Below are 23506 nucleotides of genomic sequence, written 5' to 3'. Positions count from 1 at the left end.
CCGGGTGTGGGCGGGGGGGCGGCGACGGCCGAGTACAGTTGCCCACAGTGGTGATGGCCGTGGCGGCAGCCTCGCCACGTGACCCGGACGGGCGGAAGCGGAAGTGCCGGCCCGGAGCCCGTGCTAGGCTGGTGTCCCCTCGGCGCTGCTCAGCCGCCGCCTGCACCAGCCATGGACTGCTACACGGCAAACTGGAACCCGCTCGGGGACTCTGCCTTTTACCGGTGAGCTGCCCCCGCCTCCCGCCCACGGCCCGTCTTACCTCGCTGGCCCACCGACTCGAGTCTCCGGGCGGAGCCGGCGGCGCGCGCCCCCGACACTGTGGGCGCTGGGGTCCGCCCCTCGCCGGCTCTTCCCCGGCGTCTACCACTTAACGTACAGCCGCCTAATGTCCAGGGGCCGGGCCTTCCCCGGCTCCAGGAAGGAAACTGAGGCAAGCACCGAGGTCACACGAGTAGGGGCAGAGCGCGAGACTGAAACCCAGATCTGTCAGCCTCCGAAAGGCTCAGATCACGTTGAGGGAGAAGGCCTGCGGGTGACAGCGAGTGTCCAGTCTTCTGTGGGGAAGTGCTGCCAAAGTTGGACTACAGGGGCGCTCCGCGGGGGGCGGGATCGCGCGGCGGGCGGGGTAACAGCAAACCAAGGCTGAGAGAAGGGGGGCGAATCCAGGGGCAGCGCAAGTGAGGACCCTCCGCCAGGGGTAGGCCTCTCACGGGAGTCGTAGGGTCCTAGCCTGTTGATCCGAAGTGTAAACCGATCACGTCATTAGCCTGATAAGGATTTTTCAGTGGCGTCGCTTCTTTGTAGGATAAAATACAAATTCCTTCTGTTGGAACACCTGAAAGTCAGCCTCTATTTGCACCTCCGTCTGCCCCCTCCTACCGAAGTTTTGTATTCCAGTTGCACAGAATTACAGGACCTCAATCAATACACCATGGTATTTCATGGCTCCTCGTGTTTGCAACCAGTCTTGCCCACTTTTTCTCACTGGGGAATTTTTTGTTCCTCTTTCAGGGCTTAGTTCAAGAGTTCTTTCTGAAACCTTCCCTGATTCAATCGCAGTAGAGTCGGCTGGCTTTGGGCCTCACATGGCCCAGTATTACCGTCTATTATGAATGGCACAGTAGATCAGTATTTGCATAGGTTTCTTCTGCTAAACTAAGTTCCTCGAGGGCCAAGATTGTGTTTATCTCTCTATGTCCAATGCATCTTTAGAACAGTGCCTGTTCCATAGTAGTTGCCCAGTAAAGTTTGGACACACTAGGTACTTTAGGAACATCCCTTATAAAAAAGAAAAAAGAAAAAAAGAAAAGAAACATCCCTTATAAGAGAAAGGAGACAAGATATATTATGTATTTCTTAAACTCTTCTTAGAAAAGAGATTGACTTTTCTTAAGATTTTTATTTATTCATGAGAGACACAGAGAGCGAGACAGAGACACAGGCAGAAGGAGAAGCAGGCCCCATGCAGGGAGCCCAATGTGGGACTCGATCCTGGGACCCTGGGATCATGCCCTGGGCTGAAGGCAGATGCTCAACTGCTGAGCTACCCAGGCATTCTGAGATTGACTATTTTAGTAGGGGTTGGGCCAGGTAACATATAAACACAAACATTTTTTTTAAGATTTATTTTTAAGTAATTAAAAAAATTTTTTTTTAATTTTTATTTATTTATGATAGTCACACAGAGAGAAAGAGAGAGAGGCAGAGACACAGGCAGAGGGAGAAGCAGGCTCCACGCACCAGGAGCCCGATGTGGGATTCGATACCGGGTCTCCAGGATCGCGCCCTGGGCCAAAGGCAGGCGCCAAACCGCTGCGCCACCCAGGGATCCCTTTAAGTAATTTTTAAAAAAGATTTTATTTATTTATTCATGAGAAACATACAGAGAGAGAGAGAGAGAGAGGCAGAGACACAGGCAGAAGGAGAAGCAGGCCCCATGCAGGGAGGCCGACGTGGGACTCAATCCCGGGACTCCAGGATCATGCCCTGGGCCAAAGGCAGGCGCTCAACCACTCAATCACTGAGCCATTCCTTTTTAAGTAGTTTCTGTACTCAATGTGGAGCTTGAACTTAACACCCCTGAAGGCAAGAGTTGCATGTTCTACCAACTGAGCCAGTCAGGTGTCCCTAAACATGAACATTTTATTATTATTATTATTATTATTATTATTATTATTATTATTATTTATTATTTATCGTGAACATTTTATTTTATTTTTTTATTTTTTAAAGGTTTATTTATTTGTTTATTTATTCAGAGAGAGCGAAAGAGAGGCAGAGACACAGGCAGAGAGAGAAGCAGGCTCCATGCAGGGAGCAGGTCGTGGGACTCCATCCCGGGTCTCCAGGATCACACCCCGGGCTGCAGGGGGCGCTAAACCGCTGCGCCACCGGGGCTGCCCTATCATGAACATTTTAAAATACTGTGATGAGAGGCGCCTGGATGGCTCAGTCCGTTGGGCATCTGACTTTTGGTTTCAGCTCAGGTCGTGATCTTAGGGTTGTGAGGCCAAGCCCTGAGTTGGGCTCCCCACTCAGTGGGACATCTGCCTGAGATTCTCTCCCTCTGCCCCTCTCCTAAAATAAAACTAAAATAAAAACTAAATAAAACTAAATACATCCTTAAAAAATTGTGGTTAAGAAAAATTGTGGTTAAATATATGTAACATAAAATTTACTACCTTAATCATTCTAACAGTTCAGTAGTGTTAAGTATATTCATGTTGTGCAATGAAATCTCCAGAATTTTTTCATCTCACAAAATTGAAACTCTATATCCATTAAATAATAGACTCCCCACTTTCCCCCCTCCTCTAGACCTGGTAGCTACCATCCTGTTTTCTGTTTCTATGAGTCTGACTACTATAGATAGCCCATGTAAGTGGAATCATTCAGTATTTGCCTTTTTGTGACTGGCTTATTTCACTTAGCATACTGTCCTCAAGGCTTGTCCATATTGTAGCCTGTGTCAAAATTTCATTCCTTCTTAAGGCTGAATAATATTTTATTGTATGTATATAACACTATTTATGCATTCATCTATCAGTGGATACTTGGGTTACTTTTATTTCATGACTGTTGTGAATAATGCTGCTCTGAACATGGGTGTACAAATGTCCCTTTGAGACTATTTTCAGTCCTTTTGGATATATACCCTGAATAGAATTGCTGGATCACATGTAATTCTGTGTTTATTTTTTTGAAGAACCATCAGGCTATTTTCCATGGCAGCTACACCATTCTACATTTCTAGCAACAAGGTACAGAAGTTCGTCAGTAGTACTTATTTTTATTTTTTAAAGATTTTATTTTTAAGTAATGTCTACATCCAATGTGGGGCTCAAACTCACAACTCTGAGATCAAGAGTTGCATGTTTCGGGCAGCCCGGGTGGCTTGGCGGTTTAGCGCTGCCTTCAGCCCAGGGCCGGATCCTGGAGATTCGGGATCAAGTCCCACGTCGGGCTCCCTGCGTGGAGCCTGCTTCTCCCTCAGCCTGTGTCTCTGCCTCTCTCTCTCCCTCTTTGTGTATCTGTCATGAATAAATAAATAAAACCTTTTTAAAAAAAAAAAAAGAGTTACATGTTTCACCAGCTGAGCCAGCAGGAGCCCCAGGAGTACTTATTTTTGAGGCAAATTGGGAGTCAGTTTCAGGGGTGAATTGATTTCAGGGGATTTCAGGGGTGACCATGGGCTTTCCTGGGCCTGAGGATATTGGAATAGATTATTTCCCAAGGCTAGATCTGATGTGCCTCTTCCTCCCCAGTGGTCCAGTAGTTCAGCCTGGACCATAGAGGCAAAGGCTGGAGATCATCAATTTTCACACAGGTGTTCTGACACTGTGGTGGGGCATACTGTTCCACAAGCTCAGCTGCATAGCCACAGGGATTTCTTTATTGTTTCCTGGAGGGGGCTGGAACTGAGGCTATGAGAGGTGCAAGGTTTAGTTGCAAGTGGTTTCCTGGTATTAGAATCCAGGGTTGTTTACTGCTGCTGAGATTTCCACTTCTCAGTCCTGGGTGTAGAGGAGAAAGGTGTGACTGGCCTTCTCATTGAAGGTATGACTGTCCTTACAAAAGTCCAGACCCCTAGGCTCTTCTGAGAAGCTTCCCTCCCTGCTGCCCTTCACTCTGCCTATCCGTATGCCACACCACCCTCTAGGCACAGCTTGAGTCCCCCAACTGTCCCTGAGACACTTTCTTTACTTCAAAGACCTTGGGAGGCAGTCTGTGCTTTGTTGCTCTTCACTCCCTGACCCTTACTCCTATCCCCCTTAGAGGGACTCTGCCTCCTTCCCAGCCAGGTCTGTGTTGCTGCCAACCTCCTCAACCACATCCCTCACTGGCTATTTGATTGGACAGCCTTCTGGGCATCCCAGCTCTTGCCGCTTTCCATACTGACTTAAGTGGCAACCTGGTTTCATGGTTCTATGAGCTCTCTCCAAGTGATTTTATCTACATCAGCCACCCTTCACTCTGCACTTGTGCTCTTTCAGAACTGCTTTGCCTCTGAAAAATTGAATTCAGGCAGCCCCCTATCTGACCATAAGCTACTGTCCTCACTGATACTCTGATACCTCTGGATATACCTGTCCTTCAACCTCGGTGGGATCCCCACCCCTGGAATGCTTTGTTCTCTCATATATGTGTGCAGAGTCCCCTTCTATTTTTTTTTTTTTTTTTTTTTTAGAGTCCCCTTCTATAAATGTGTCCTTTCCTGTCCAGCTTGGAATACAGGCATAGTCCTTTCAGTTTTTTGCCTTTTCCCTGACAACCTTGTTCCTTTGTCTTTGGTTTCCCTGCCTGGCACAGAGCCACCTCCCAGTGTACCAACCACTCATCATCTCTACCTGTGCCTAGGCTACTGTTAAGTGCTGCCAGGCAGGTTGGGCCTGCAGCAAATCGATGCCCACCAGCCTCAACTGGGCCCTCCTAGTCCTCTTATGGCGGGGTCGGGGGGTCAGCCTACATGTATCACAAGGACTCTTCTTTTCCTTTTAAAAGATTACACAAAGAAACAATTAAAATAATCATAATCTCCTTGGCTCCTCCTCCTAACAGCTGACATCATCTTGTGCTCCTGCGAGAACTGGAAGTCTTTGAGGGCCTAGGCTCCCCCCTACCAAACCTGGCCTGATGAGAGATATCCCCCTGTTTCCCTGTCCTCCCAGAAGCTATATGCCACCCACCCATATCCTTCCTCAGCCACAGTGTTTCTCCAGCTGCTGTTCAGGACCCCTTGCATCAGGATCACCTGAGATGCTGGCTAAGTCATGGTTGTCCTGGTCTTAGCATCCTGCTGGAGCGTCCATGGTCAGACCTACTACTGCATTATCTCTGGGATGGGTCCTAGAAATTTGATCTGTATCTCCCCATCCTAACAAAAAAATAAACTTCCCCCATTCCACAGGTCCCTTCTTCTCACCATATCTTTCTCCTCTACGCTCTAGCCAAAGGTCCAAAGGCCACCATCTATATTTGCTTCTGTTTTCTCTCTTCCTGAAGACCATTTACTCTGGTCTGACAACCCTATTTTTCATGACAATCTGACACTTCAGTGGACAGATCTTAGGCCTCATCTGAGGCCTTCCTAGAACACTTGATAGAGATGAGTCCTCACTTCTTTCTTGGGAATTGAATTTAACCTTTTACCAGGAACATTTTCAGGTATACAACAAAGTAGAAGAGTAGAGTGAATACACAGCATCATCACTTGGGCTTAAAAATTGTTGTTATATTGGAATATTTGCTTCAACACTCTGGAAGTTAAAATATTTTATTAAGAAAAAGTTCAACTATACATAAGCAGTAAGAGCAATTTAATGGACACCCACGTACTCCTCACCTAGTTGCAATAAAGAGCAACACTAATTTTCTTTTCATCTTTCTCTTCCCTCTCTTATACACGCTTTTTTGGGACTATTTAAAAACCGACTCCGGACACATCTTTTTATTTATTTTTTTCGGACACATCTTTTGAATTAAATACTTTTTCTGTTGTATTTTGCTTTTTTAAAAGATTTTATTTATTTGAGAGAGAGCCAAGGGCGGGGGGAGGGGGGGCGCAGGCAAAAGAGGAAGGAGAGAGACAAGCAGACTCTGCATTGACTATGACACGGGGCTGATCCCAAGATTCTGAAATCATGACCTGAGCCAAAACCAAGAGTTGGACGCCCAAGAGAGCCACCCAGGGGTCCCTTTCTGTTGTATTTTATTTTTTTTTTATTTTTTATTTTTTTTAATTTTTTATTTATTTATGATAGTCATACAGAGAGAGAGAGAGAGAGGGGCAGAGACACAGGCAGAGGGAGAAGCAGGCTCCATGCACCGGGAGCCCGACGTGGGATTCGATCCCGGGTCTCCAGGATCACGCCCTGGGCCAAAGGCAGGCGCTAAACCGCTGCGCCACCCAGGGATCCCCTCTTTCTGTTGTATTTTAAAGTAAATTATAGGGGTGCCTGGCTGGTTCAGTCTATAGAGCATGCAGCTCTTGATCTCAGGGTCCTAAGTTCCAGCCCCATGTTGTGTGTGGAAATTACTTAAAAGAAAAAGGTATGTTACAGGTATAATGTCAATGTGTATCACTTTTAAAAAATGACATTTTTTCCTATAAAAAGGTAGTCTTGGGCAGCCCGGGTGACTCAATGGTTTAGCACCGTCTTTAGCCCAGGACATGATCCTGGAGACCCGGGATCAAGTCCCATGTCAGGCTCCCTACATGGAGCATGTTTCTCCCTCTGCCTGTGTCTCTGCCTCTCTCTCTCTCTCTCTGTCACTTATGAAGAAATAAAATCTTTTAAAAAATAAAATGAATAAAAAGGTAGTCTTTCCTATAAAACTACAATACTATTTCTTTCTTTCTTCCTTTCTTCCTTTCTTTCTTTCTTTCTTTTTTACAGTACTATTTCATACCTAATAAAATTAACATTTAAAATCGTCTAACAACCAGTCCTTATTCAGCCTTCTCCAGTTGTCTTCAAAGGGTCTTTTTATAACCAGTTTGTTCAAACCAAGACCCAAACTAGGATTACTCGTTTGCTTACCTCTCTTAATTCTTTTGTAAACTTTTTTTTTTTAAGATTTTTATTTATTTGTTCATGAGAGACAGAGAGAGATGCAGAGACATAGGCAGAGGGAGAAGCAGGTTTCCGCAGAGAGCCTGCCTGTGGGACTCAATCTCAGGATCCTGGGAACACAACCTGAGCCAAAGACAGATGGCCAATCACTGAGCCACCCAGGTGCCCTGAGTGTTTTGTAAATTTGAATGTTATTATCCCCACTCCCACCCTTATCTTTTATTTTCATGACATTGACTTGTGTGGTTTGTTGTGTTGTTTTTTGTTTTGTTTTCTGTTTTTTTTTTTTAGATTTTATTTATTTATTCATGAGAGACACAGAGAGGCAGAGACGTAGGCAGAGGGATAGGCAGGCTTCATGCAGGGAGCCCGATACAGGACTTGATCCCGGGACCCCGGGATCATACCCTGAGCCAAAGGCATGCTCAACCGCTGAGCCACCCAGGCGTTCCAACATTGACTTGTTTAAGAGACCAAATCACTTTCTGGATTTGTCCCATTGTTTCCCTGTGGTGCCTTTGAACTTTATTCTCTGTCATATCCTGTATTTCCTGAAACTGTGTTTTAGATCTAGAGGCTTGAATAGATTCAGGGTTGAACTTTTTGGCAGAACCGTTTCATAGGTGATGCTGTGGTATTTATGCAGCATCATATCTTGAAGCATCTTTTTTTTTTTAAAAAAGATTTTATTTATGCATGAGACACACACACAGAGAGGCAGAGACACAGAGGGAGAAGCAGGCTTCCTGTGGGAGTCCAATGTGGGACTCGATCCCAGGGCCCCAGGATCATGACCTGAGCCAAAGGCAAGACGCTCAACCACTGAGACACCCAGGTGCCCACATCATGAAGCATCTTATATCAGATTGTCCACTATGAGCAAAGTTGAGATTGACCAGTGGGTTTGAATGCTAATGGCCACATTCTTCCTTGTCAAGTTATATATAATCAGCTTGCAGGCTGGTACCCCCAGGAATGGTGCCATATTGGGACCAGATACTAGTCTTTACTGTTGCCAGATTAGCTATTCAGCAGTAGTGTTAGCCAGGCCAGCCTCCCCAGAAGGGAGGCTCCCAAGACATGAGATTATCACAGGGTTTTCAAGCAGTGGAAGGCTAGTTTCCGTGGACACAGCAAGGCAAGCTACTTCCACTGTTGCCAATTTTCAGGTTCCAATTCTTTTCCTGATCAATGCTGTTAACTTTTTTTTTTTTTTTTTTTTATTTATTTATGATAGTCACAGAGAGAGAGAGAGAGGCAGAGACACAGGCAGAGGGAGAAGCAGGCTCCATGCACCGGGAGCCCGACGTGGGATTCGATCCCAGGTCTCTAGGATCGCGCCCTGGGCCAAAGGCAGGCGCCAAACTGCTGCGCCACCCAGGGATCCCTGCTGTTAACTTTCACATGAAAAATCGTGTGTTGGTGAATTCAACTATTATAATTTAACAACCCACGCAATTACATTTTGTGTTTGATTTTTAGCAGTAGCAGCTGTGTGGCTATAAGAACTAAGAGATTCTCTTAGGGCTGTTATGGAAGCTTTCTACTTCTCAGAGCCATGTCTTGAGCTGAAAGTTAATGGACCCAAGCTTGTCATTTTCTCTTTGTCCAAGTGCACTCACAATAACCAAGCCCATCCCCCAGCCCTTATAATCATCATTACTACCATATGGTCAGGCACAGAAGTCACTCCAAAGGTGCATGTTTGACTTGGCATTTCACCACAGTAAACTGCAGGCTTGATTAACTGTGATGCCATTGCATGCAGTAGGTGACTAGCATTTGTTTCCCATGACAGGAAGCTCAGTACTGCACTCAGGCCCAAACACACAATCAAACCAATCCCCAAATCACATCTTTAGGGGGCCGTCTTCTGGACCACTCCCTGCCCCCAATTTATATCAGTTTGGGTTCAGTTGGGAGACTTAACCTGAGAAAGTTTGGTAAATATAAAGAATTATTAAACTGTGATAAGAGAATAGCTAGGGATGCCTGGGTGGCTCAGTGGTTGAGTGTCTGCCTTTGGATCAGGTTGGGATCCTGGGATTGAGTCCCACATCAGGCTGCTCACAGGGAGCCTGCTACTCCCTTTGCCTATGTCTCTGCCCCTCTCTCTGTGTCTCTCATGAATAAATAAATAAATATTTTTAAAAGAGTAAGACATATGAAAATTTTGTATAATCACCTAGGGCTGAGGGAGTGTGCCCAAGGAATGACAAACTTGGAAGGGAAGCCCCCTCCCCACATTGGGGTTCAGATCTTGATGGAGAAAATAAAATTGTAGCTCACTAGAAAGCAAGTTTTGTGCCAGAGCTGTCCATAGTTGCTGGGCAAGCAAGAAGTAACTCTCTCGAGTTCAGAGGTAGGGGGACACAGGTGAGCTGCAGCTGGTGGCCAAGCATATGGGCAAAGGACAGAATGGGGCCGCTGGTGCAGACAGGTACCCTAGAGCATGTGGTGTCTGTAGCCTGAGTCCCACAGACAAAAACTGGATGCCCAAGTGTGCCAGGGGGGTCAGTGGAAATGCAAGGGCTCAGGCAGGGTGGCCAGCGGACAGGCATCTTGGCAGCCCAAGAAGTAGTGTGGGCAGGAGACTAGGAGTGTGGTGTCTGTCCAGGGAGCGGTGGGAAGGTGATCTCCATTCCGGGAGAACCTCTGAGGTTGCTGCTGCGTAACTGAGGCGGAGCACCATGAGATGTCCTCATACCCTGGCTACTGGCCAGCTCTGCCTGGACTGGAAGCAGTCAGAGAGCTCCTTCCTCAGGCAGGATTCCTCCAAGTGCCCTCTACTGAGGAAGATTAAGATCACACAGTGAAGGAGAAAGGCCTAAAGAAATGCTGTCTGCTATCACGGAAAGGTCAAAAACTACATATGTGTTATCAAAAATTCAAGTAATGCAAAAATCTGAAAATTGACAGTCTTCCAACATCCCTGCATTCACCACTTTCCCCACAGGTAACCACTGTCTCTGGCTCAGTGCAGCTTCCTGTCTCTGTTTTTCTATGTATGTACATACATACGTGTAGTTATATGTAAATATGCTGGTCAAAAATACGTGCTCGGTTTTTGTATAAAATAAATGCGTTCATATGGTTCCTATTGAGCTGCAGCTTACTTTTTTTTTTTTCTTACTTAACGGGACATCTAGAGATCATTTCATGTCAGTACACAGGCTCACCTTACTAGTGGCCACATAATATTCCCCCAGAACAGGCATCCCATAGTTTATTTAACCAGCCCCACTTTTTTTTTTTTAAGATTTTATTTATTTATTCATGAGAGACACAGAGAGGGAGAGGCAGAGACATACGCAGAGGGAGAAGCAGGCTCCATGCAGGGAGTCCAATGTGGGAATCAATCCCGGGCCTCCAGGGTCATGCCGTGAGTCACGGGCAGACACCAACCGCTGAGCCACCCAGGCATCCCTAACTAGCCCCATTTTGAGGAAGCCTTTCTATGATTTGGAGGAGAACTTCTTAAATTCTAAATAGTGCTGCAATCAATTCATATGTTTGTATGCTCGTGCAAGTACTTTTGTAAGTTAGAATCTTAGAAGGAAGTTGCTAAGTCAGAGGGTGTGCACATTTAAAATTTGGAGAGATAGCCCTTCATTTTTCTTCCATAAGGCCTGAACCAGTTTATATACCCACTTAATATGTGGGAAAATGTGCATTTTCCCACATCTTCAGCAATATTGGATGCTCCTATCCCCTTATTTTTTTTGGCATTCAGATGGCCAAACCATAAAAAATAATTTTTAAAAAGAGATATTTATTTATTTGAAAGAGAGAGTGAGCAAGAGAGAGAGAGGAGCAGGAGGCGAGGCAAAGGGAGAAGGAGAAGCAGGGCCCCGCTGAGCAGGGAACCTGATGCAGGGCTTAATCCCAGGACCTTGAGATCATGACCCAAGCCAAAGGTGACGCCTAACCAACTGAGCCACCCAGGCACCCCATAAAAAATAATCTTAAATTCATATTTACATACTCCGTAGATATGTCTTCATATTCTTTGACTACTTTTCCATTGTGTTGTTTCCATTGGTGTGTAAAGGAGCTCTTTACATGGTCTTCATATTAATCCTTTGTTAGAAGCATTATAAATATCTTCTCACATAGGTTGGTTGACTCTTGTGTATTCACTTTTTTTTTTTTTTAAGATTTATTTATTTATTCATCATAGACAGAGAGAGAGAGAGAGGCAGAGACACAGGAGGAGGGAGAAGCAGGCTCCATGCCAGGAGCCTGATGTGGGACTCAATCCCGGGACTCCAGGATCGCGCCCTGGGCCAAAGGCAGGTGCTAAACCGCTGAGCCACCCAGGGATCCCTGTATTCACTTTTAATGTACAGAGTTTTAATTTTTTTTTAAAGATTTTTTATTTATTTATAGACACAGGCAGAGACATAGAGGGAGAAGCAAGCTCCATGCAGGAAGCCCGATGTGGGATTCAATCCCGGGTCTCCAGGATCACACCCCGGGCTGCAGGCGGCACCAAACTGTTGCACCACCGGGGCTGCCCCAGAGTTTTAATTTTTATGTAATAAAATCTATCATTTGATAATTTTGTGTCTTGCTCTGAAAGACTTTCCTAGTTTATATTATAAAAACATTAGCTTATATTTTCTCAAGGGCTTTCTGTTTTTTGTTTTTTAAAGATTTTATTTATTAATTTTTTAAAAAGATTTTATTTATTTATTCATAGAGACACAGAGAGAGAGAGAGAGGCAGAGATACAGACAGAGGGAGAAGCAGGCTCCACGCAGGGAACCCGACGCGGGACACGATCCCAGGTTTCCAGGATCACACCCCAGGCTGCAGGCAGCGCCAAACCGCTGTGCCACCAGGGCTGCCCTTATTTATTTATTCATGAGACACACACACACACACACACACACACACACACACAGAGGCAGAGACCTAGACAGAGAGAGAAGCAGGCTCCATGCAGGGAGCCTGATGCGGGACTCGATCCTGGGACTCCAGGATCACGCCCTGGGCGGAAGGCAGACGTTCAACTGCTGAGCCACCCAGAGATCCCTTGCTGTTGTTGTTGTGGTTGTTGTGCCACCCAGGGATCCCTTGTTGTTTTTGTTGTTGTTTTAAAGACTTTATTTATTTGAGATCCAGTGAGCAAGAGAGAGAACATGAGCAGGGGCAGAGGGAGAGGGAGAGGCAGACTCCCTATCTAACAAGGGGCTTTGGGATCCCTGGGTGGCGCAGCGGTTTGGTGCCTGCCTTTGGCCCAGGGCGCGATCCTGGAGACCCGGGATCGGGTCCCACGTCGGGCTCCCGGTGCATGGAGCCTGCTTCTCCCTCTGCCTGTGTCTCTGCCTCTCTCGCTCTCTCTGTGTGACTATCATAAATAAAAAAAAAAAAAAAAAAAAAAAAAATTTAATAAAAAAAAAAACAAGGGGCTTTATCCCCGTACCCCAGGATCATGACCCCAACAGAAGGCAGACGCTTAACCAACTGAGCCACCCAGGTGCCCCTATTTAGTTCTTAAATATTTTAATGTAAAATAATATGATTATAGACTTTGACCATTTTTCTTTTGGTTTTATATTTATTTTATTTTATTTTTTTTAATTTTTTTAAAATTTATTTATGATAGTCACACAGAGAGAGAGAGAGAGAGAGAGAGAGAGGCAGAGACACAGGCAGAGGGAGAAGCAGGCTCCATGCACGGGGAGCCCGACGTGGGATTTGATCCCGGGTCTCCAGGATCGCGCCCTGGGCCAAAGGCAGGCGCCAAACCGCTGCGCCACCCAGGGATCCCTGGTTTTATATTTATTTTCAAAAATTAATTAGAGTTGGGGCACCTGGTGGCTCAGTTGGTTAAACGTCTACCTTCAGCTCAGGTTATGGTTTCAGGGTCCTGGGATCGAGCCCTGAGTCTGGCTCCCTGTTCAGTGGGGAGTCTGCTTCTCCCTCTGCTTCTCCTCCCTGCTCTTGCTCTCTCTCAAATGAATAAATAAAATCTTAAAAAAAAAAAATTAGAGCCTTTTGTGTTTTTAAGAAAAGTACCTTTTCTCCATATATATCACAAACATTTTTTCCCTTTTCATTTGTCTTCCTAGTTTGTTTTCCATGAATTTTTTTAGTGTATAACAGTTTTTTAACATTACTCATTCTAATAATCATTAATATGATTTAAAAACTCAAAGTCTTATTCCTATCCGTCCCTGTCTTTATTCAGCTGATTCCACCCCTCACCTACCAATAACCAGTTACTAGATTCTTAGAAATCTTTTCAGAACTTCTTGTTTTTCAAATAGAGGCAAATATAAAACATGTATTGTTTTTGCCCTTTTATATAGAGAAGTATACAGAAGTCCTCTTTATTTAGACTTGTTCTTTTTCTGTGACTTCTGGGTTATATAGTGTGCTTACAAATTGTTTCTATTTTGAGAGTGTAAAAATAGCCAAGATTTCTTCTGAGATGGCTTTATATATTTCTTTAACACTTAAATCTTAAATTCTATCTGGAAAATATTTTATTGTAGAGATTAAGTAATGAAATAGTGTTTATTGCAATTCTTCCCATATGGCCCATTGTCTCATTTCAAGGATCAATTTGCAACAATTTGAAATGCCATCTTTATTACATGCTCAGTTCCCAGTTCTTTTTCTGGACTCTTTTTCTCTTCCATCAATCTATTTGCTTCTTCCTGTGCCAAGACAACAGTTTTAAATGACTTTATTTTTACATAGTGTATTTGATATCTGATATAGATCTGTTCACTTATTTTCAAAATATTTAAAAATATTTTCCAGCATTTTATGTTTAAGATGATACTTGTTTTTTCTGTGAGTTTATTTATTTATTTATTTATTTAAAGATTATTTATTTATTTATTCATGAGAGACACAGAGAGAGAGGCAGAGACACAGATAGAGGGAGAAGCAAGCTCCATGCAGGAAGCCTGATGTGGGACTCGATCCCGATCCCAGGTCTCCAGGATCACACCCTGGGCTGAAGGCGGCGCTGAACCACTGAACCACCTAGGCTGCCCTGCAAGTGAGTTTTAGAATCAGTCTGTGCTGGGGCGCCTGGGTGGTTCAGTCAGTTAAGCCTCTGACTCTTGATCTCAGCCCATGTCTCTCTCGATCTCAGGGTCATGACTTCAAGCCCTTCCTTGGCCCCATGCTGGGTATGGAGCCTACATAAAAAGAAAAGAATCAATTTGTGCTTCCACCTCCCTAAAAAATGTTATTGGAATTCTTATGCATTCATAGATCATTTTGGGATGTTTCTCCATGTCTTCCATATCCTTGAGTAAACTTTGATTTGATTTGATTTTTTAAATTTTTTTTAACTATATTTTTCTTTCACTTTTTTTTAAAGAGTTTATTCATTTGAAAGAGAGAGAGGGATGCCTCGGTGACTCAGTGGTTGAGCATTGTCTGCCTTTGGCTCAGAGCGTGATCCCGGGATTCAGGATCGAGTCCCGCATCAGGCTCCCTGCAAGGAGCCTGCTTCTCCCTCTGGCTTTGTCTCTGCCTCTCTCTCTGTGTATTTCTCATGAATAAATAAATAAAATGTTTTTTTAAAAAAAGAGAGAGCAGGGGGGAAGGGCAGAAGCAGAGGGAAAAGCAGACTTCCCGCTGAGCCGGGAGCCCGACACAGGGCTTGATTCCAGAACCCTGGGATGAGGATCTGAGCCAAAGGCAGACACCCAACTGATGGAGCCACTCAGGCGCCCCTTCTTTTAAGTTTTTTTTTTTTAAACATTTTTATTTATTTATGATAGTCACAGAGAGAGAGAGAGGCAGAGACATAGGCAGATGGAGAAGCAGGCTCCATGCACCGAGAGCCCAACGTGGAATTCGATCCCGGGTCTCCAGGATCGTGCCCTGGGCCAAAGGCAGGTGCCAAACTGCTGCGCCACCCAGGGATCCCATTTTTTTTTTTTTTTTTTTTTTTATTTATTTATTCATGAGAGACACAGTGAGAGAGAGAGAGACAGAGACACAGGCAGACAGAAGGTGAAGCAGGCTCCTTGCAGGGAGCCCAGTGTGGGACTAGATCCTGGGACTCTGGAGTCATGCCCTGAGCCAAAGGCAGATAGATGCTCAACTGCTGAGCCACCCGGGCATCCCTCAAGTTTTTATTTAAATTCCAGTTCATTGACATAGAGTGTAATGTTAGTTTCAAGTGTAGAGTTTACACCTGGTACCCATCACAGCAGTGTACTCCTTAATCCCCATCACCTATTTAACCCTTTCTCCTCACCTGCTCCCCTCTAGTCACCCTTAGTTTATTCTCTATAGTTAAGTTTCCTGGTTCACCTCTCTTTTCTCCCCCCCATGAATTTATTTTTTAAAAAGATTTTATTTATTTATTCATAGAGACACAGAGAGAGAAGCAGAGACACGGGCACAGGGAGAAGCAGGCTCCTTGAGGGGAGCCCGATGTGGGATTTGATCCTGGAACCTTGGGATCATGACCTGAACTGAAGGCAGACGCTCAACCCCTGAGCCACCCAGGCATCCCTCACCCATGATTTTGTTTTGTAAAAAATTTTTTTAGGTTTGTTCTTACATATCATAATTTTGTTGCTATCATGATTTTAGGATCTTTTAAAGTTATATTCTAATTGATTTTTGTTATGATATAGAAAATTTATCATTATAGAAAATATGTAGGTTTTTGTTGACTACCCTCCTGAGCTCTCTTGTTCATTACTCATCCCCTGCTTTGGATTTTCTAAGTAGACAATCACGTTATTTGTGAATAGCAGCAAACTCCAAAATATAAACCTCTATTTTTTTTTCTTAAATTATTTTGCTAGAACCCTAAGAAGAATGTCAATAGAAGATAATGGTAGGCATCTGTCTGACTTTTTTTTTTTTTATCAGGAAGGCTTCCGAAATGATACTAGAGGAAACACTCCCCTTCCCCTTAAATACTGGTTTCTCTTGGCTTCCTGGGATAATGCCCACTCCTTTTCCATCCCCTTTTCCCTACCTCCAGCCATCCAATGATGGCATGCCTCAGGCCTCCTACTTCATCTTCATGATGCACACACTCTTGGTGACCCAAGGCCGTCTCAGATTGCAGTCATCTCATGCCAGCTTGTGATTTCTGTTACTTCACATAAGCTGAACATTCAGATATTGACATTCCAGCCCAGGACTCTGTCCCCGCAGCTCTGGACTCACTGATGAGCTCCTCTGGGATTTCTTTCAAGCACTGCTAACTCAGTACCTCTAAAACTGAGTTCAGGGGATCCCTGGGTGGCTCAGCGGTTTGGCGCCTGCCTTTGGCCAAGGGTGTGATCCTGGAGTCCCAGAATCGAGTCCCACGTCAGGCTCCTGGCATGGAGCCTGCTTCTCCCTCTGCCTGTGTCTCTGGCTCTCTCTCTCTCTACGTCTATCGTGAACAAATAAATAAAATTTAAGAAAATAAATAAATAAATAAATAAAACTGAGTTCATGATCAGCAAGTGTTGAGGTCTATAAAGCCTACGACCCGCTTTGGTGTTAAGAACCAGAAATAGAAGAAAAGCTGACTGCCCTGAGAGACCCTGAATGCAGGCCCAAGCCAACCACCCAACCCTAGTCCTACCTTAGTTTGTGCCCTGGATATTGGCCCCACAGCCTATCTTTTGTGCCAGAAGCTCCTGCCATCCATGGACCCTTGCCCTAAGAACCACAGCCTGGCCTGCTAACACCCTCTGCTCTGTCGTCTGCCATTCCTAAGCATGCATGTGGTCCGTTGCCCGAGCTGTTTCCAATCATCACCCTCTCCCACCTGTGGGAGGCCTGTTTCACAGACTGTTCTGTGAAGGACAAATAGAGGCTGTAGGGGTTCCTCTGGGCTCACTCCCATGTGGATGCAGGGTCATTTGAAGGCTAATTTCTGCTTGCCTCTATATGGGCAGGAAATATGAGTTGTACAGCATGGACTGGGACCTGAAGGAGGAACTCAGGGACTGCTTGGTAGCTGCTGCGCCCTATGGAGGCCCTATTGGTATGTCACGCCTCTACCACTGTGTGTTCTGGGACAATGGGGTGAACTCAATGTCCGTGATTCCTGGGGGCCTTGCTATTGGGTTGTTCTTGCTAATGTGTGCCAGCCCTCTTTCCTTCCCACCTCTCACCCCCTGCCAAGATGATTTAAATTTTGGTTCTCATGAAGCTTGCTTCCTTTGGGGTGGACCTGGGGAGCTAGACAGAAAATCTCTGCTTAAATTACAGCTCTATTGAGGAACCCATGGCGGAAGGAGAAGGCTGCAAGCATACGGCCAGTGCTTGAGATCTACTCTGCTTCTGGCCTGCCTCTGGCCAGTCTGCTGGTGAGCACTCCTGACCCATCTTGGGGCTGGGCTGCATCTATGTCCTAAGGACAGCCTCAGGAACCTCCCTCTCCTCTACAGTGGAAGAGTGGGCCCGTGGTGTCCCTCGGCTGGTCAGCTGAGGAGGAGCTGCTCTGCGTGCAGGAAGATGGTGTAGTACTGGTTTACGGACTTCATGGTGACTTCCGGAGACACTTCAGCATGGGCAATGTAGGGGCCTCAGGGGCCTGGGGAAAGGGGTGGAATTTGTGACTCTGGCTCCCTCAACCCACAGCCCCTCTTCCCAGGAGGTGCTCCAGAACCGAGTTCTAGATGCCCGGATCTTCCATACTGAGTTTGGTTCAGGGTTGGCCATCCTCACCGGGGCCCACCGCTTCACCCTCAGTGCCAACGTGGGAGATCTTAAGCTTCGCCGGATGCCAGAGGTGCCAGGTAAGCCCTGACATCCCTAAGATAGCCTTTCAGTGCCCACAGAAGGGCATCCAGTCTGTGGGGCCAACAGAGGCAGAAGCTGTGGGCTTTGGTCATTTGGAAGTTGTCCGCCTCCCTGGCCACAGGTCTGCAGAGTGCACCCTCATGCTGGACCACACTGTGCCAGGACCGAGTTGCACACATTCTTCTGGCTGTGGGGCCTGATCTTTACCTCCTCGACCACGCAGCCTGCTCCGCAGTGGTGAGGGCCCTGAGTGGGAGTGAAATGGAAGGGTTGGGGGAGGTGATGGGGGAAGCTCTGAAAAAAGATCTTGTGTCCTCCCTGGCCTGTCTCAGACGCTCCCTGGCCTGGCCCCAGGAGTGAGCAGCTTCCTGCAGATGGCTGTCTCCTTCACCTACCGACATCTGGCACTCTTCACAGACACAGGCTACATCTGGATGGGGACATCATCACTCAAGGTGTGATCCTTGGACAACATGGGGCACCCTGCCTTATCCAGGAAAGATCTGTTAGTGGTGGGGGAAGAGCTTTTTAACTAGATTGGTGACTCCTGGGACAGGGCCGTGATATTCCCTGCACCTTTTCAGGAGAAGCTGTGTGAGTTCAACTGCAACATCCGGGCCCCCCCGAAGCAGATGGTCTGGTGAGCATGGGGGTCATGCTGGGAGTGGGTGCAGCCTTGTTTCCTAAAACACTTTGATTCATCCTGTCTACTGGTCAAGCCAGGTGGAGCTTGCATCTTATCATCTCTGCCAGGGCTTACTTGAGGGAAACCCTGGCCCCTCTGTGGGCCCCAGATGCCCCTGGGAGCTGACAGCACAGGGGGAGAAGGAAGCCAATGTCAGAGGAACGGGTTAGGGAGCAGCATGCATGTGCAGGGCTATCTCAAGGTAAAGCAACATAAGCAGTGAAAGGGGACAGCAGGAGACGTGGCCATGGGCCCAATGTCCTGTGTGTGTCATAGATGTGTGTGTGATGCTGTCCACAGGTGCAGCCGTCCTCGCAGCAAAGAGAGGGCTGTCGTGGTGGCATGGGAGAGGCGTCTAATGGTGGTGGGTGATGCACCCGAGAGCATCCAGTATCCTTGGAGGGCTCCTGTGGGGGTGGGAGGGAAAAGGAGAGGAAGGGTCACCTGCCCTGCCCCGTTTCTGCGTGCTCTTGGGAACCTTGACCAAGCTCAGATTTGTGCTGGATGAAGACTCCTACCTGGTGCCTGAGCTGGATGGGGTCCGCATCTTCTCTCGTAGCACCCACGAGTTCCTGCATGAGGTTCCAGGTGAGGCCCTCCCAGAACACAGTGTGACTTGGGGCGGGATCAGGGCCTTGAGGCAGTGCTGAGGTTTCCCTGCCCTCCCGACACTCACCAACTTCCTCCCCTAGTGGCCAGCGAGGAGATCTTCAAAATTGCCTCAATGGCCCCCGGGGCACTGTTGTTGGAGGCCCAGAAAGAGTATGAGGTAAAGCCCTGGTCTTCTTCCTTGGCCCCAGGATGTTCTCCTTTCCCTTCCTAATTGGCTCGCCCTGTGCCTCTCTGCCTGGGCATGGTAGACTCAGCCAGGAGCTGCTTGTCAAAAGAGGACTCCAGGCAGGACATTGGGCTGGGGAAAGCCAGCTCAGGTAGACAGGAGTGATATGATGTCCTCCATGTGGTAATGGGGACATGCAGGGAACCCCTGCTATCCCCAACCCAGGCACCATTCAGGGCTCCTGTCAAGGTCCCTTCCTGCAATTGTGGGCTGATATGGGTTGGGAGTATATGGGTACCTCGGGTGGACTGTGGGCTGAGGGGGTTTGAGCTTTGGCCTCTGCAGTCCCTCCATACCAGCCCATTTGAACCACAGTCAAGGATGGGGGAACCAAACATGGGGGTTGTTCTCTATCATGGCACCCCATCCCTGGCACACTTTCTCTGTCCCCCAGAAAGAGAGCCAAAAGGCAGATGAGTACCTACGGGAGATCCAGGAGCTGGGCCAGCTGACCCAGGCCGTGCAGCAGTGCATTGAGGCTGCGGGACATGAGCACCGGCCAGACATGCAGAAGAGTCTGCTCAGGGTTGGCCTGGACAGCAGGGCTGAGGGGAGGGGCTGCTGGGCAGGGAGTGTGCTGGTAGGAGGGATGGGGAGGTGGGGGGTGGTGGTAAAGATCTCCTCTGTCATCCTCTGACTCTTCTTAGGCGGCCTCCTTTGGAAAGTGTTTCCTCGACAAATTTCCACCTGACAGCTTCGTGCGCATGTGTCAGGACCTGCGTGTGCTAAATGCCATTCGGGACTATCACATCGGAATCCCCCTCACTTATAGCCAGTATCCTCAAGCAAGCTTCAAGGATGTTTATAGCCAGTGGTGGCCGGGGAAGAGGCAGGGATGGGGGCTGAAAATGCTGCCTGAAAGTCCTGGGCAAATAGGGCTCACCCCTCAGCTGGATCCTTAACCAAGTAAAATGCAGATATAAGCAGCTCACCATCCAGGTGCTGCTGGACAGGTACAGCAAGCCCCAGGGTTCTGGGAGGAGGGCTATGTGTGGGTAGGCATTACAGCCTCTGGTGGTTTCTTGTGGTCACGGCTCCTCATCCATTTCTTTGGGGGCTGGGAGGCCTGAGGGCAGGCTGGGGCCGCTCTGCCCTCTCCTATCCCACCTCATCCCTGTACCCTTCATCCCCTTGCCTGCCAGGCTTGTGTTGCGGAGGCTTTACCCCCTGGCGATTCAGATTTGCGAGTACCTGCGCCTTCCTGAAGTGCAGGGTGTCAGCAGGATCCTGGCCCACTGGGCCTGCTATAAGGTGAGGATGTGGGTTCAAGGCATTTAGAGGATTCCAGGCCCTGATGAGATGTAGGAAACACGAAGTGCAGAGCTGAAGGGGGAGGGTGAAAGGTGAGATCCAGGTGTGTGTGACAATCCCCCTCCATCTGCAGGTGCAACAGAAAGACGTGTCTGACGAGGATGTTGCTCGGGCCATTAACCAGAAACTGGGGGACACACCAGGCGTCTCTTACTCTGACATTGCTGCACGGGCCTATGGATGTGGCCGCACAGAGCTGGCCATCAAGGTGTGGGCGCCCAGTCCTCCCCAGATGCCCTGACATTGGTATGAGGCCCCCCGGGCCAGCTCCTTCTCTCTGTGCCTTTCTCCCTGCCCACAGCTGCTGGAGTATGAGCCACGCTCTGGGGAGCAGGTACCCCTTCTCCTAAAGATGAAGAGGAGCAAACTGGCACTGAGCAAGGCTATCGAGAGTGGGGACACTGATCTGGGTGAGCAGGGTTTGGGGGAAACCAAGGCTGAGGCCTCTGAACTAACCAAGGGACCAGGCTGGAGTCTCCACACCGTCTTATCGTTCCTTAGTGTTCACGGTATTGCTGCACCTGAAGAATGAGCTCAACCGAGGAGATTTTTTCATGACTCTTCGGAACCAGCCCATGGCCCTGAGTTTGTACCGACAAGTATGTGCCCTGGGTAGGGGTGGGGATGGAGCCTCACGAGCCCCTAAATTGGCCTTGCTGACTGACTGCCTGTCCATGGCCCCAGTTCTGCAAACATCAGGAGCTAGAGACACTGAAGGACCTTTACAATCAGGATGACAACCACCAGGAGCTGGGCAGCTTCCACATCCGAGCCAGCTATGCTGCAGAGGAGGTCTGAGGTCCACAGAGTGGGTGGGGCCTGTGGGCTGAGCTTCGGGTTGGGCTCCTGATCTGGGCCTCCTATTTGGTACACACCCCTATCTGGTCCTCACTGTTGTGGAAGAGTCTAAGAAGATATGTGACCAGGATGGTGGTTGGTCCCAGAGGAGCTAGCCTCCCCACTAGGGGCACTGCAGTGGTACACCCAGTGGGGAAGGCTGGCCCTGGTTGCCCGGGGACTGGGGAGAGCAGTGTAGCCTGAACAGGAAAGGCTAATATCTTTGGTGCCATGAGCTCAGGCTTCCCTTCTTGCCCCTGTAGCGTATTGAGGGGCGAGTCGCAGCTCTGCAGACAGCAGCCGATGCCTTCTACAAGGCCAAGAATGAGTTTGCAGCCAAGGTTTGCCTCATTCTTTTCTGAGAACCTCCTCTGCGCCTCGTCTTGCTTCCTTGTCCCTGTTGGCCCCATCCAGCCCCATCTGGCCTCATCTCTGCTCCATCTCCGCCCCAGGCCACGGAGGATCAAATGCGGCTCCTGCGGCTGCAGCGGCGCCTGGAAGATGAGCTGGGGGGCCACTTCGTGGACTTGTCTCTGCACGACACAGTCACCACCCTCATCCTGGGCGGCCACAGCAAGCGTGCAGAGCAGCTGGCACGTGACTTCCGCATTCCGGACAAGAGGTAGATGAGGGCTGGGCCCAGAAGGTTTAATCCTGGGACCACCTGCCTGTCCCACAATACTTGCAAACCCAGCTTCTTTGCAGGCTCTGGTGGCTGAAGCTGACCGCCCTGGCAGATCTGGAAGATTGGGAGGAGCTAGAAAAATTTTCTAAGAGCAAGAAATCGCCCATTGGCTACCTGGTGAGGCAGGGGCCCTGCATCCAGCCCACCTCCAGAGAGAGTAGTCCTGGGGAGGGGACCAGGCTCTGGGATAGGCAGATGTCCCATTCCTTCATCTATTCAGCTGTCCCACATAGTTAGCAGGTATTTCCCATGTCCACATATTTATGGGCCAGGTCTGTGGGCAAGTGGGCCCGAGTTAGCCTGTAGATGTTGGCCGGAGAGGGAATGAGCTGCTTTCTCCAAGGAGGCCCATAGCAGGCACTATGTGCCTAAGGGAAAGTCTTGTGTGAGTGGTGGGTGGAGGAGCACTGGGAGGGCATGTCCAGGAGGCAGTGGAGACCGAAGGGGTTTGTTTTCTGTGGCAGGTGATTCAGTGGTATGGCAGGTGGGTGGGGTAAGGACAGCTGTGGGAGAAAACACAGGCCCTGAGAAGGCAAGAGACTCCTATTGCGAGAGGATAGCAGTGTATCATGGAGTGGCCACATGGACATAAACTGGTCTCAAGGCTCTAACAAACCTGTGGTGTAGGTGGTTCCTGCCCTGAGACTGTTGAGATCACAACTATCCTACGTGTGTCAGGGCAGGGCTGGAATAGGATTACGGAGGAGTATATGAAATACACAGAGACCATGCATCCATTGGGCTTTTGTTCATAAGAGAGGACAGGAAGGCTCTGCCTTATCTTCTTCTCCCCACCTTCTCCTAAGCCCTTTGTCGAGATCTGCATGAAGCAGCACAACAAGTATGAGGCCAAGAAGTATGCCTCCCGAGTGGGTCCCGAGCAGAAGGTCAAGGCCTTGCTTCTCGTTGGGTACGTCAGCTGAGAACCCTGTGGGTGCTGGGTGGTCAAGCCAGTGGGCTGATGAGGAGCACAGTTTGTGCCCTCGGGCAGCCTGACACCCTCTCCCCTCCTGCTCAAACCACAGGGATGTGGCTCAGGCTGCAGATGTGGCCATTGAGCACCGGAACGAAGCAGAGCTGAGCCTCGTATTGTCCCACTGCACTGGAGCCACAGATGGGGCTACAGCCGACAAAATTCAGCGGGCTAGGGCACAAGCCCAGAAGAAGTGAGGGACTCCCCCTGCACATCTCCTTGAGCCCTAGGCTTGGCAGAAGCATCACTGCTCATCCAGCTTCTTCAGAGCCGAGCTGAGCTGAGAAGTTGGGGTGGGGTGGGAGCCAAGGGTCTGGTTGTAAATAAAGTTGGGACATTTTAGAGTGCTTATCTCATGCAGTCCGGC

The 23506-nt window shown here is 48.2% G+C and overlaps 1 protein-coding gene across 3 annotated transcripts; it reads left to right on the top strand.

Moving 5' to 3' along the window:
- Positions 1-69: 69 nt before the first annotated feature.
- Positions 70-23481, top strand: VPS16 (VPS16 core subunit of CORVET and HOPS complexes). 3 transcript variants are annotated; one of them, XM_077872427.1, is made up of 25 exons: positions 106-224; positions 3209-3263; positions 16961-17049; positions 17277-17374; positions 17456-17584; positions 17662-17806; positions 17932-18047; positions 18143-18265; positions 18395-18450; positions 18796-18885; positions 18989-19083; positions 19188-19264; positions 19728-19859; positions 19981-20108; positions 20251-20286; positions 20476-20584; positions 20718-20852; positions 20946-21054; positions 21146-21243; positions 21329-21436; positions 21745-21822; positions 21934-22103; positions 22187-22283; positions 22973-23076; positions 23192-23481. In XM_077872427.1, exons 3-25 carry the CDS (start codon positions 16980-16982, stop codon positions 23334-23336), a joined length of 2448 nt encoding a protein of 815 aa, XP_077728553.1. In that variant the 5' UTR covers positions 106-224; positions 3209-3263; positions 16961-16979; the 3' UTR covers positions 23337-23481. The 3 variants fall into 3 exon arrangements, with proteins under 3 accessions (XP_077728551.1, XP_077728553.1, XP_077728554.1); XM_077872425.1 differs by lacking the exon at positions 3209-3263 and having other exon boundaries at positions 70-224; XM_077872428.1 differs by lacking the exons at positions 106-224; positions 3209-3263 and adding an exon at positions 13955-14094.
- Positions 23482-23506: the final 25 nt, after the last annotated feature.

The sequence above is a fragment of the Canis aureus genome, chromosome 26 (genome assembly GCF_053574225.1).
Source record: "Canis aureus isolate CA01 chromosome 26, VMU_Caureus_v.1.0, whole genome shotgun sequence".
Classification (NCBI taxonomy): domain Eukaryota; kingdom Metazoa; phylum Chordata; class Mammalia; order Carnivora; family Canidae; genus Canis; species Canis aureus.
This window is presented reverse-complemented; position numbering and strand designations above follow the sequence as displayed.